We start from the raw sequence: 14,170 nt of genomic DNA, 5'->3' as shown, positions 1-14,170 counted from the left end.
TCTAGAAGCTCAGTTGAAACCTGTCCTCCATGGGTGACCCTGCTGGTATCTGAATACCAGTGGAATAGCTTTCAGAATCACAGCAACACTCAAGACCCACAGTACAACAAACAGACACGTGGTGATTGGAATGCGAAAGATGGAAACAAAGAAGAAGGATCAGTAGTCGGAAAATATGGCCTTCGTGATAGAAACAATGCCGGAGATGGAATGATAGAATTTTGCAAGACCGACGACTTCTTCATTGCAGATACCTTCTTTCACCAACATAAATGGTGAATATACATATGGACCTCACCAGATGGAACACACAGGAATAGAATTGGCTACATCTGTGGAAAAAGACAATGGAAAAGCTCAATATCATCAGTCAGACCAACGCCACGGGCTGACTGTGGAACAGACCATCAATTGCTTATATGCAAGTTCAAGCTGAAACTGAAGAAAATCTGAACAAGTCCACAAGAGCCAAAATATGACCTTGAGTATATTCCACCTGAATTTAGAGACCATCTCAAGGGTAGATTTGACACATTGAACACTAGCGACCAAAGATCAAACTAGTTGTTGAGTGACATCAAGGACATCATACATGAAGCGAGCAAGAGGTCATTGAAAAGACAGGGAAGAAAGAAAAGACGAAGATGGATGTCAGAGGAGATTCTGAAACTTGCTCGTGAATGTCGAGCAGCTAAAGCAAAAGGAAGAACTGATGAAGTAAAAGAACTGAACAGAAGATTTCAAAGGGCGGCTTAAGAAGACAAAGTAGAGTATTATAATGATATGTGCAAAGAGCTAGAGATAGAAAGCCAAAACGGAAGAACATGCTCAGCATTTCTCAAGCTGAAAGAACTGAAGAAAAAATTCAAGGCTCGAGTTGCAATAGTGAAGGATTCTATGGGGGAAACTATTAAACGAAGCGGGATGCATCAGAAGGAGATGGAAGGAATACACAGAGTCATTATACCAAAAAGAATTAGTCGCTGTTCAACCATTTCAAGAGGTAGCATATGACCAGGAACCAATGGTACTGAAAGAAGAAGTCCAAGCTGCTCTGAAGCCATTGGTGAAAAACAAGGCTCCAGGAATTGACAGAATATCAATTGAGATGTTTCAACAAATGGATGCAGTGCTGGAAGTACCCACTCGTCTATGCCAAAAAATATGGAAGATAGCTTCCTGGCCAACTAACTGGAAGGGATCCATATTTATGCCTATTCCCAAGAAAGGTGATCCAACCGAATGTGGAAATCCTAGAACAATATCATTACTATCACACGCAAGCAAAATTTTGCTGAAGATCATTCAAAAATGGCTGCAGCAGTATATCAACAGGGAACAGCCAGGTATTCAGGCTGGTTTCAGAAGAGGACGTGGAACCAGGGATATCACTGCTGATGTCAGACGGATCCTGGCTGAAAGCGAAGAATACCAGAAGGATGTTTGCCTGTGTTTTATTGACTATGCAAAGGCATTCAACTGTGTGGATTATAACAAATTATGGATAACATTGTGAAGAATGGGAATTCCAGAACACTGAATTGTGCTCATGAGGAACCTTTACATAGATCAAGAGGCAGTTGTTTGGACAGAACAAGGGGATACTGCTTAGTTTAAAGTCAGGAAAGGTGTGCGCCAGGGTTGTATCCTTTCACCATACCAATTCAATCTGTATGCCGAGCAAATAATCCAAGAAACTAGACTATATGAAGAAGAACGGGGCATCAGGAGGAAGAAGACTCATTAACAACCTGCATTATGCAGATGACACAACCTTGCTTGCTGAAAGTGAAGAGGGCTTGAAGCACTTACTTATGAAGATTAAAGACCATAGCCCTCAGTATGGATTACACTTCAACATAAAGAAAAAAAAATCCTCACGACTGGACCAATGAGTAACATCTTGATAAATGGAGATAACATTGAAGTTGTCAAGGATTTCATTTTACTTGGATCCACAATCAACAGCCATGGAAGCAGCAGCCAAACAATCAAATGATGCATTGCATTGGGTAAATCTGCTGCAAAGGACCTATTTAAAGTGTTGAAGAGCAAAGATGTCACCCTGAAGACTAAGGTGCGCCTGACCCAAGCCATGGTATTTTCCATTGCATCGTATCCATGTGAAAGCTGGACAATGAATAAGGAAGACCAAAGAAGAATTGACGCCTTTGAATTGTGGTGTTGGTGAAGAATTTTGAATATACCATGGACTGCCAAAAGAACAAACAAATCTGTCTTAGAAGATGTACAACCAGAATGCTCCTTAGAAGCAAGGATGGTGAGGCTGCGTCTTATATATTTTGGACATGTTGTCAGGAGAGATCAGTCCCTGGAGAAGGACATCATGCTTGGCAGAGTACAAGGGTCAGCAGAAAAGAGGAAGACCCTCAACGAGGTGGATTGATACAGCGGCTGCAACCATGACCTCAAACATTACAATGATAGAAAAGATGGCTCAGGACTGGGTAGTGTTTCGTTCTGTTGTGCATAGGGTTGCTATGAGTCCGAAGTGACTCGAGGGCACCTAACAACAACAACGACAAGAACAACCTAATTGTTCCTTGTCCCACTGCCCCCTAAGAGACTTCGAACCCATAAATCTTTATGGGAATGTGGATGGAGGTCTCTGCTTCTGTCACTTCTTCATGCTGGACTGGGGCGTTATTCCTGCCTAATCAAGTAGAAATCTCTTGCTACCTGATCTAAGTTAGTGTGCACCATCAGGGCCCCTTCTTGGGGAGTCAGTTGATAGCCTTGTAAACAGGCAGGGATTGTTGCTAAGGGCCCCAGGAGGGGAGCTCGGTTATTTCATAAAGATGGAGGTTTTCCACAGATTCATTCTCAGCTTGATTGCTGGATCATCTTATTGAGTCCTACTACTGTTCTGCTGTTAAGGAACCATCGGATCGCTTTTTTTAGGGATTCCTCTCTTAGTGAGGGGATAATACCGTGGCGCCAGCTGAGGGGGTTGCGAGAAGGTGATGATGAGTCCTTGCAAGTAAGGGAAAAAGCAAAAAGGGAGGTTTGGCAGCCCAGGGTAAGAGTGTTAGATGGGGCCTGGGAAAGGACTAGGGTTATACAACAGAGAAACAGATTACTTATCTGTAGCATATCCGCTGTTAGGTGAGTTTACCCTTCTGAAGGGGAACTTAAGGTTTTCTTGTGGTTAACAGGAGCATGCTTGCTTCCCTTTGGCGCTTCTGATGAGGTTTAGGTCGTCTTTTTGAAGAGAAGCTTCCAGTCGTCTCTTGGTTGACAGGTGTAGGTGATGTGTCGTCCGTCAACTCTATCGGCCAGCTCCTGTAGGGTACAAAGCTAAATTCTAGAATTATGAATCCATGGAGTGATTCCTTTAAGTTTGACTGCTGAAGGAGTGGTCAGTATGACCTGGAAGGGCCCCTTGCATTTCTCAGACAGCTGATCTTCAGATGATCCTTCTTCCCAGGTTTTAAGAAGGACAGTATCTCCTGACTTAACAGGAGTAGGGGCTCCTTCTTCCGGGGTGGGGAGCATGTTATTACCATATTCTCTATGGACCTTCTGCACTTGTTCCAGATGGGTAACATATTTAGGAAGTTGATGTAGCTCAGGGTCTAAGAGTAGAACTGTTGTTAAAAGGTGCCTTTCATGTAGCATTTCGTACGGACTGAGTTTTAAATCTCCCCTAGTGGCAGCCCTAACTCCCACGAGGGCTATGGGTAATAACTTAACCCAAGTTTCCTGGGTTTCTTGGCACAGCTTTGCCAATGTCCTTTTTAGAGCCTGATTCACCTTCTCTACTTTTCCTGAGGACTGAGGATGCCAGGCTGTGTGTAACTTGTAACTGATGCCTAAGGCTGTGGAGAGAGCCTGGGTCGTTATTGCTATGAATGCTGGGCCCTTGTCAGATTGTAAAGACCTTGGTAGTCCAGATTGGGGAATCATTTCTTTTAATAAGATTTTCCCACTTCTAAAACCTTTTCTGTGCTAGTGGGAAAAGCTTCTACCCATCCAGTGGAGGTACCCACCAACACCAACAGGTATTTTAGTCCCTGCTTGGATGGCATAACAGTGAAATCTATTTGCCATTCGCCCCTGGGTAGGTACCCTGATGTTGGACGGTTCTAGCCAGAGGTGGCGGTATAGGGTGGCTTCGTGGGTTGTTCTTCAGACAGATCTCACAACTATTGGTAATTTGTTTACCTACTTAGTGTAGCCCTTTTCCTTTTATACATTTAGACAATAGGCTTGGGAGGGCATCCCTGCCATAGAGTGTGGCATCATGAAAGGCTTTTACTCTTTTCCATAATAAATACTCAGGCACATGTAATACTCCCTCATCGTTCTTCGTCCATCCTGTCTCATCAGAAGAGAAATCCCTTCTTTTCCCTTAGGGCACACACCAGGGCAGTTAGCTCAGCTTTTTGGGCTGATGTTCCTGGTGGTAAAACTCTTGCGTCAATAACACCAGTCTGGCTGACGGTTGCATAAATGGGTGGCAGGCTTCAAAGTTTGGCACACCTGGAAGTTTACCTCTGGGGTATCTAGGAGGAGGGCCTGGTATTGAGTAATCCTGCCACCTGATAGCCAGTGATTTTCCTTGACTTCCAAGACTGCCTATACCTGGTGGGGTGTATATACTTCAGTGAGTTGTCCCGGGGTGAACTTAGAGGATTCTTTTACCAGGAGAGCAGTTGCAGCTACTGCTCGTAGGCATGCTGGCCAGCCCTGGGCCAGCGAGTCTAACCGTTTGGAGAAATAGGCCACAGGTCGGGTGACCAGCCCTACACCCTGAGTAAGAACTCCGAGTGCCACTCCCTGTTTCTCATGAACATATAATTTGAACGACTTCCTTACGTCAGGCAGTCCTAAGGCTGGGCTGGCTCAAGGTTAGTTTTTAGGTCCTCAAATACTTGCCGGCATTCAGCTGTCCATTCTAGGGGTGACCTCTCTTCTCCTCTTAAAGAACGTCATAAAACGGTTTTGTTATAAGGCCAAAGTTGGGAATCCAAATTCTGCAAAATCCGGCCATCCACAAGTATCCCCGAAGCTGTCTCTTGGTTTTGGGGAGGGGATACTCTGTGGTTACCCCCTCTCCGTTCCTGTCAGGGGCCAGTATTTGCTTTCCAAGCTTCAGGATAAATCCAGGATAATGCACCTGAGTTTGGGAGATTTGTGCCTTTTTTGGGGATACTCGATATCCCCTCTTTCCCAAGAAATTTAATAAAAGGATGGCATTTGTATCTGAGGCCTCTTTGGTCCTGCTGGCCAATAATAAATCATCAACATACTGTAATAATGTGCTTTTTGGCAAAGATATTTCTCTTAATTCTTTTGCCAAGGCATTTCCAAACAAATGGAGTGAATCTCAGAAACCCTAAGGTAACCGGGTCCAAGAATATTGTGTATTTTCTTGTTCTTCTGGGTCCCTCCGTTCAAAGGCGAAGAGAAATTGGCATTTAGGATGTAAAGGTATGCAAAAGAAGGCATCCTCCAGATCTAAGACAGTAAAATATTGGGTATCTTCTGGGACTTGTGTTAGTAGGGTATAGGGATTGGGGACCATGGGTTGTATGGGAACTACTGCTTCATTAACAGCCCTGAAGTCTTATACAAATCTATAGGTGCCATCCGGTTTCTTTACGGGGAATATTGGAATATTACAGGGTGACTGACAAGGTCTAATTAACCCATGCAATAGGTAATGTTCTAACAAATGTTTGGTGCCAACTTATCTTCGGGCTTCAGTGGGTATTGTTTCCTCCAGGGGTAAGGTACTCCTGGTTTTAGTTTAATGAGTTCTGTAGCTTTTGCCTTCCCTGATGTGGTCGTATCCCATACTGTTGGGGTCACGTGACTTAGAATGTCTGGTGGTATCCAGTCTCTAGGTTGGGGGGCATTAGTTAATAACATAAGTAACTCTAGGTTTTCATTTTTGACACCTATTAAATCCGTCTCTAAATGTATTTTTGCCCCAAGGTTACTCATTAGATCCCGTCCCAACAAAGCGACTGGGCATTCTGGGACATAGAGGAAAGAGTGTGTTAGGGAGTATGGTCCTATCAGACACAAGAGGGGACAAGTGAATTTCCTAATTCTGGGCTTCCTGTCTAGGCCAGTAATTACACAGCCCCACCCAGAAAGAGGGGCTATCCGGTAATTCAAAGTAGAGAAGGTGGCTCCCCTGTCCAAAACAAATTCAGTCTCCCTACCTTCCACAACAAGTGTAACCCTGGGCTCTCCCATGGAGATATTGATGGTACAGCTGGGAGGTAGGTGAGCTCCGAGGCCCCATCAGTGTTCGGCCTCTTCAAGACCTTCTTCTGAGAATGTCATCATTCTCTGAACGGAGGTTGTCAGTCCAGACCTTCGAGGGGGGTCAACCGGGTGTCCTGCTGAGGGTGCTCAGGAACTCTGCCTTCCAATGACCTCACTTTCGACAATACCCTCACTGGTCAGGGTCTACTCACTGGCTGCTGGACTGGCCCAAATCCAGGCTTTCAGGGTCCTCTGGGGTTGCCTCGAGGTGGGTGGCCTTAGAGAGCAACTGCCAACAAACGGGCTTTTCTGTTCATTTTTCTTCGGATTCCTTCTTCACTTTCTCCTCGGCAGCCACGTCCCTATTACTGAATAGTTTAAAAGCCTCCTCCACCAGTTGGGAGAGTGAGGTTTGGGGGTCTGTTTCCAGTTTTTGTAACTTCCGTCTTATCTCTGATGCAGACTGGGAGATGAAATGCATGGCCATTAAGGCTCTCTCTTCCCTACTTTCGGGGTCAATATTGGTATGTTTCCTAAAAGACTTGGTAAGCTTGGTGAGGAATACACCTGGATTCTCTTGTAACTCTTGAGTGATTTCTCTGACTTTGTCGTAGCTAATAGGCTTAGTGATGCACTTTTGAATCCCCTCTAATACACAAGTAACTAGATGTTTGGCTTTTTCTGATCCCACATCTGTATTGTAATCCCACCCTGTGTCTATCTCAGGAACTGCTTCCTCTCCTGGTTTAAAACTTTCATGAGTCGGATGGGGTCAATGAACATCATCAGCATAACGGTATGTGTTATGACCAAAGTCCTACTATGGGATTGGAATACAAATGGGAAGAAAAGGACCAAAAGCCAAGGTATCAAGGTCTTGATCTTTCGGGAACCATCCAAGACACCTTAGATGGTGGTAACAGAAAGTAGCCATCAGGCAACAGTGTAGACCCTTTATCACAGAGGAGCTCTGACTTGTGTCCTAGCTTTCTGGTTCATTCCAGCCTCTCTTTGAAGCCCCACCTTAGCCCAGCAGTATCCTGGCCTTTGGTCCAGGGAATTCTGGCTCCACCATCACTGCCTTGTACTGTGCTGGCCTCCTCATTGCGCACCCTCCTTCTCATGCCCTAACCCTCCTGGATTGTTTTCCTTCCAGTTTCTGGCCCTTCAGCTCCACCTCCTCTGTTGTCCATCTTAGCTCTTCTCTTTTGGTAGCAGTGGCTCCATGGAAGGATCTATTGATGATTTCCTTGTTTGGCCTAGCCTTGGCGTCTTTTATTCAGGTGTGGTCTGCATAGTTAGGCTGTACCAGGTTTGGCCCCACCTTTCATGGAGGTGGAGACAACACCCTGGGGTTACCTTTCCAGCATCCTAGAGTGCCCTGGAGAGACAGTGTCTTGTTGACGCAGCCCCTTCTTTCTGCAGCCAGGCTCATGTACCTATCTTGAGTTTTTGCCATTTTTGTGTGTGTATCTCGGTATTGGGTCAGCCCCTTTCCTCCACAATCACCCCTCATTCTGTATTGTCTGTTCAGTAAAAGGCATCCCTTCCTACCAAGTTTCCACACCAGAAACCTGGGACTCATGCTTGACTCCCCACAGCCAAATCTACCACATCTATTCAGACACTGACTCTATTCTATATCCAAAAGATCCTTTTAAGAAGCTTCATAAGGAATACTGGAATTTTTCTTGAGGTCACCAAATATTTTGAGGTCCTACCCTTGTTTCAGGAATTTAGCACTCTCTAAAGTCACTTATTCAATCTGTATGCTGAGCAAATAATCCAAGAAGCTGGGCTGTATGAAGAAGAACGGGGTATCAGGATTGGAGGAAGACTCATTAATTACCTGCATTATGCAGATGACACATTTCTTACTGAAAGTGAAGAGGACTTGAACCACTTACTGTTGAAGATCAAAGACTACAGCCTTCAGTATGGATTACACCTCAACATAAAGAAAATAAAAATCCTCACAACTTGTCCAATAAGCAGTAACTTCATAAATGGAGAAAAGATTGAAGTTGTCAAGGATTTCATTTTACCTGGATCCACAATCAACACCCATGGAAGCAGCAGTCAAGAAATCAAAGGATACATTGCATTGGGCAAATCTGATGCAAAAGACCTCTTACAAGTCTTAAAAAGCAAAGATATCCCCTTGAAGACTAAGGTGCGCCTGACCCAAGCCATAGTGTTTTCAATCATCTCATATGCATGCCAAATGCCTGATAATGAATAAGGAAGACTGAAGAAGAATTGCAGTGGAAACCCTTGTGGCATAGTGGTTAAGTGCTACTGACTGATTCAGTCTCAGCATTTGCTCCAAATGTCGGCAGTTCAAATCCACCAGGCACTACTTGGAAACTCTATGGGCAGTTCTACTCTGTCCTACAGGGTCATTATGAGTCAGAATCTACTCAGCGGCCACATTTTTAATGGGTTTGAAGAAGAATTGACAGCTTTGAATTATGGCATTGATGAAGAAGATTGAATATACCATGGACTGCCAAAAGAATATACAAATCTGTCTTGGAAGAATTACAGTCAGAATACTCCTTAGAAGCAAGGATGGCGAGACTATATCTCACATACTTTGGACATGTTATCAGGAGAAATAGGTCCCTTGAGAAGGACATCATGCTTGGTAAAGTAGAGGGTCAGTGAAAAAGAGGAAGACCCTCATTGAGATGGATTGACACAATGGCTGCAACAGTGGACTCAAGCATAACAACAATTGTGAGGATGACGCAGGACTGGGCACTATTTGGTTCCTTTGTACATAAGGTAATCCATACTGAAGGCTGTAGTCTTTGACTTTCATTCATTGACTCTGGCTCGACAGAACCTAAAAACAACAAAATCACTGCCCTCCACCCCTGATAGCCCGGGAGCAGACTGTGGGAAAGACCCATTTCCACCTTAAGAAGAGTGGAAATGGCTGGCAGAAGGTGGAGTGTTGTGGCCACAGATGAGCTGCCCTGTGGACTCCATCCTGAACACTGAGCTTTGGATAATTGTATATTTGTTTCTTCAGTCCATGACCCAATTTCTCCTCCCATTTCTCCAAGTGATTTGGCTACCGTATTGGCAAAACCATAGAATTTGCCTCTTCTTGGTTTATTATCTTGGCAAAATGACCATGTGTTCCAGCTCATCTTGGATTTCAGTCTCAACATTTGCTCCAAAAGAATTCTTGAGTTCTGAGAATTCCACCTCCTAGAGGCTAGTGCTCCTGAACCCAACAAAAAATACTCTCTTGACAGTCATGAATCTAAGCCCAAGTCCTTATGAGAGAGGTCAGGATGTCCAGATTGACTACCTCTGTTTTCTACTCCTGATCAGTTTAGCAATCTCTCCAGAGAGCCTGGTATCTTCAGAGATTCCCTCCATGTGCCATCTCAGAGGGTCACACCTGTGGAGTGAGTCCAGTCCTCTCTGGACCAGGAAAAAGGATGAGGGAGAAGACATTGAGTCTTGACATACATCCTGTGTGACCTTGGTCAAGTCTTTTAATCTTTCTAGGTTTTGCTTTCCTAATCTGTACAATGGCAAAATGGATTGGGATCAGATAAAACCATGGACATGGCTGTGCTAGGGGAAACAAAAAGTAGCAGAAGCTCTGCACTGCAAGGCTGTTTTACTGCTGTGACTGTTGGTCCTGCCTGCAGCCTAGAGAGACTGGGAGGAAAAAATGACAAAACTGGTGTGAAAGTGCCCAGAATAGAGGTATGAGCACAGTGCTAGTCAAAAGTGTGGGAATGAGAAAACTCTGCAGTACAGGAATGAGGCAAAGTGAAGCGCTCTTCCCACTTGGTAGTGAAAGGGTGGCCCCCAGAATGCAGATGGAGTCCCAGGAACCATGGCTGACTCTTGCTGTCACCTCTTCACCCTGAGCTGGAAAGAGTTGAGTCTTAGAATAGTATCTCTTGTCATAAAACCACTGAGGTGTGGGCTGAGGGCTGGAGGAGGAGAGAAATTACCATTGGCTCTGGGCTGGTGGAAAGACATTTTGGATAGAGTGTCAGAATACTCAGCTCATTCTTCCTTCATTTGACTAAATGGGGTACATATCCTAATCCGCATTACACATACTCCCTTTGGACTTTCATTAAACAAGCATTTATTGAACACCTACTGTCTATATAGTGATAAGCATAATACAGTTTTTGCATGAAAAAACTCACTATCCAGTGGGGAAGACAATCAAATAAAAAGATATATATGTGATAGGTGATATGAGGGAAGTAGCTCCAGGGCTGTAGGAGCATAGAGGATACATAATTCTGTTGGAAGAAGGTCAGAGAAGGTTCTCTAGAGAAGGTGAGCACTTTTTTGGTTGTGTATTCAAGAGGCATGTGTTATGGTTCTCTGTTGACTGTTACTTAGAAATGGCCTCAATCTTGGAGGCAATTGATTTGGTTAATCCTATGGACACAGGTCCCTTGTATTCTCGGTTTATGATTTCAATGGTGTGAAGAAAAAATTGTTTCATGAACAAAACATTTTAACTCTATGAACCAAAGACAGATCAACGAGAGGCTAGGAAACAAAAGCCAACAATTAAACTCATTGTGTGGCTTCACAACTGCTGTCTACAAGGCCCTTCTAGAAGGTGTGAACATTTCATCCTTCCTCTGGGGTTTGCAATTCTCTCCCCAGTCTCGGTCACTGCCTTTGGTGTACCACTTCCGTCTGGGGTGCAGCCCACTTTTTTCCCCTCCACTTCCCTCCTCTTTCCTCTGTGATGACATCGCACTGGGGAAGAGAAGCTGTTAGAAGCTCTTCACTCTCAGCTAGCTTTAGTTCCCTGATCCACACCATGACATCATCTCTACCCTGGAAATTCCACTTGCCGACCTGTGCCCCCACCTTTGTCCAAGGCCCCAAAGTCCCTATAAAGAGGGGTTCCCAACTCAGTATCATCACAGAACATAGTCTGAATTCTGAAGCTTCTGAGCTCTGCAGTCTCAGCTTCTGGAAAGTCTCTCTTCAGCTAAGACCATGAAGCACTGCATGGCCATCCTCTCTCTCCTTGTGCTTGTGGCTGCCTTCTGTTCTCCGGCCCTCTCAGCACCAAGTAAGTCCACCTTTTCAGCTGCTATTTCTAGAGTCAGTGTGTATGCAGAGTCCACTTCTCTAGTTGGGGCTGGTCCAACAGTGGGACCTAGAAGATTCCAAATAGTCTGCTGTTAAATGTGGATTCTAGTAGACATTCAACAATATTCAAGTTCCTGTTTTTTGTTTTTTTAAGAAACAAATAGGAACCAATACAGAAAAAAGGATGGGGTAGAAGTCAGGCTGAAGAATTGTCTCTGCTTCTCACTAGGTGTTGAAGCAAGTCCCTGTCCTTCTCTGTGCCTTGGTTTTCACACCTATAAAATGAAGGGAGTTGGCCATTAGCTCTGAGACTCGATCCAGCTCCAATCTTTTAGAATTCTTCCATGATCTTCTCTGAGGATCCTCTATTCAAAATATGACTTCCACTCAGGGTGAGTGGAATTTTATGTGAGGGACCATATTTGTGGTTCTGGTAGCTCCACAGGAATGCTATAAATGAGCAACTCTCATGTAGAGCTTTGATCTCACTTCATCCTTTACTTTTAGTGGGCTCAGATCCCCCTACTGCCTGCTGCTTCTCCTACGCCCTAAGGAAACTTCCTCGCAACTTTGTGATTGATTACTATGAGACCAGCAGCCTCTGTGCCAAGCCAGCTGTGGTGTGAGTATCAACCCCTAGGCTCCTCTGGGAGGCAAGGGCGAGGGTAGTACAGTGAAAAGGGGGCCTATCTGGTGTGGGGGTGGGGGACCAAGCACCAGGGAAGCAAATCTCAGAGCTGAAAGCCCTGGTGTCCAGGGAGCAGTGAGGGAACAGGTCATGAGGTTGCTTATTGAGTCCTGTAGGAGCTGGGTAGAGCCAAGGGAGAGGAGGGGGGTTCCTGCAAGGAAGTTAGGCAGAGGTTAGGAAACCAGGGAAAGTCAAAACAAAAAGTGAAATAAGAAGTGAACTGATTTCCTAAATCATACTAGAAAACATGTAGAAAAGTTGTTGTTAGGGGCAGCAGGGAATGGGGAGATGTATCCACATTAATTGCAAGACTCACTGATTCCTCATCTGGGTAACCTCTGAGCCACAATGAAGTCCCAAGGGTGAAAGTTACAGGGAATCTTATTCCAGTGCCACACCAGGAGCTCCATCACTGGAGCTGCTCAATGTGAAACACGAGCAGTTGTGCTGAAGTAGAGAGAGATGCCTGCTATAAGCAAATAATAGTACCAGATGTCCTCAAAGATTCCATGGGAGTCTAATCTGTCCATTCCTCACCCTCAGATTCCAGACCAAAAGGGGCAGGGAAGTCTGTGCCAACCCCAGTGAGCCCTGGGTGCAGGAGTACATGGATGACCTGGAGCTGAACTGAGCCACTCCTGGCCCGAGAGCAGCAAGTCTCCAGAGAGGGGCACCTGAGCCCCGGCACTCCTCAGTGAGACACATCCTCTCCATGCTCAAGGCTCCTCTCAGCATTCCCTCTTCCTTCTCTTAGTTTAATCTTTACTATGTGCCATGTTACTGTATTATGTGATGTTGTTATTATTTATGTTTGTTTTGCTTAGGGACACAGGTCCCCCATGGGGATGGTCCACCACTACTGTTTCTCTGCTATTGTAGAGAATACATAGGTGATATAGTTTGATTCCATGTGTTTTCATAATAAAACTTTTTAAAAAATGTAGACAGTTCCTTTGTGGTTTTAATTTGGTTTGGGGTGAAGGGAATTGCCTGGTACTGTGTGATGCAGTGGTTAAATGCTCAGCTGCTAACTGAAAGGTGTGCAATTCAAATTCACCAGCCACTCTGGGGGAGAAAGACCTGGAGATCTGTTCCTGTATAGGTTACAGCCTGGGAGACTCTATGGTGGGGTTCTACTCAGGCCTATATGGTCGCTCAGAGTGGAAATCAACTTGATGACACAGAAGAACAACAATGTTAATATGGACAGATCCCTGGGTGACACAGACATTTGGCACTTGGCTACTAACTGAATGGCTGACAGTTCTACTCTACCCAGAAGCACTGCAGAAGAAAGGCCTGGCAATCTACTTCCATAAGATCACAGCCACTGAAAACCCTATGAACTGCAGTTCTACTCTGACACGCATGGGGGTGCCATGAGTCAGAATTGACTCAACAATGAAGGATTTTTTTTTTTTTAATTAGTATGGATAACAGCTTCAAAAATAATAAGAATTAGCAGTTACTGAGTTACTGCTATGTGCTCTGGGCTAAATGCTCTAAATACATGATCTCATCTAAAGTTTCAACAAGGATTTTAATACCCTTATGGAATTCCTGGTGGAGTAGTGGTTGAGAGGTACAGCTGCTAACGAAAAGGTTGGCAGTTCAAATCCACCAGGCGGTCTTTGGAAACTCTGTGGGGCAGTTCTACTCTGTCCTATAGGGTATCTATGAGTTGGAATCGACACGACAGCGATGGTTTTGGTTTTTTTTTTAATTGAAGTAGATACTGTTATTCCCTCAGTTTTATAGATGAGGAAACAGATGTTCAGTGAGTTAAAATGACTTGCTAAATAGGTTTGGAGAACATCACAAAAGGATGATCTGAAAAGGACAAAAAGCTGTGGTGCAAAGGGTTATCATTTCAGCATCTTGTAGGGAAGTGTTTATAGAGGCAGCAGAAAACACAGAGGGGCAAACCAGCAATTCAGAGTCAGAAAAGTGGACCTACATCACTTATTATCAGTGTAGCATCAGGAAAGACATCTTAATTTACTGGGCCTGCATTTCCACACCTGTGTAGTGGTGCAACAGTTAAGCACTTGCCTGTTGGCTGTTCAAACCCACTCAGTGGCTTTGTGGGAGAAAGACATGGTGATCTGCTCCCATAAAGAGTACAACCTAGGAAACCCTATG

General features: G+C 44.6%; 1 protein-coding gene across 1 annotated transcript; it reads left to right on the top strand.

Annotated features, from left to right (window-relative positions):
• Positions 1-11,155: 11,155 nt before the first annotated feature.
• LOC100673788 (C-C motif chemokine 4-like) lies at positions 11,156-12,969 on the top strand. The gene is made up of 3 exons (XM_003414560.3): positions 11,156-11,320; positions 11,848-11,962; positions 12,572-12,969. The coding sequence occupies exons 1-3, from the start codon at positions 11,245-11,247 to the stop codon at positions 12,657-12,659; spliced, it is 279 nt and encodes a 92-aa protein (XP_003414608.1). The 5' UTR covers positions 11,156-11,244; the 3' UTR covers positions 12,660-12,969.
• The last annotated feature ends 1,201 nt before the right edge of the window (positions 12,970-14,170 follow it).

Source organism: Loxodonta africana, chromosome 18 (genome assembly GCF_030014295.1).
Source record: "Loxodonta africana isolate mLoxAfr1 chromosome 18, mLoxAfr1.hap2, whole genome shotgun sequence".
In the NCBI taxonomy this organism is placed as follows: domain Eukaryota; kingdom Metazoa; phylum Chordata; class Mammalia; order Proboscidea; family Elephantidae; genus Loxodonta; species Loxodonta africana.
Note: the sequence above shows the minus strand (reverse complement) of the source record. Positions and strands in the feature narration are given on the sequence as shown.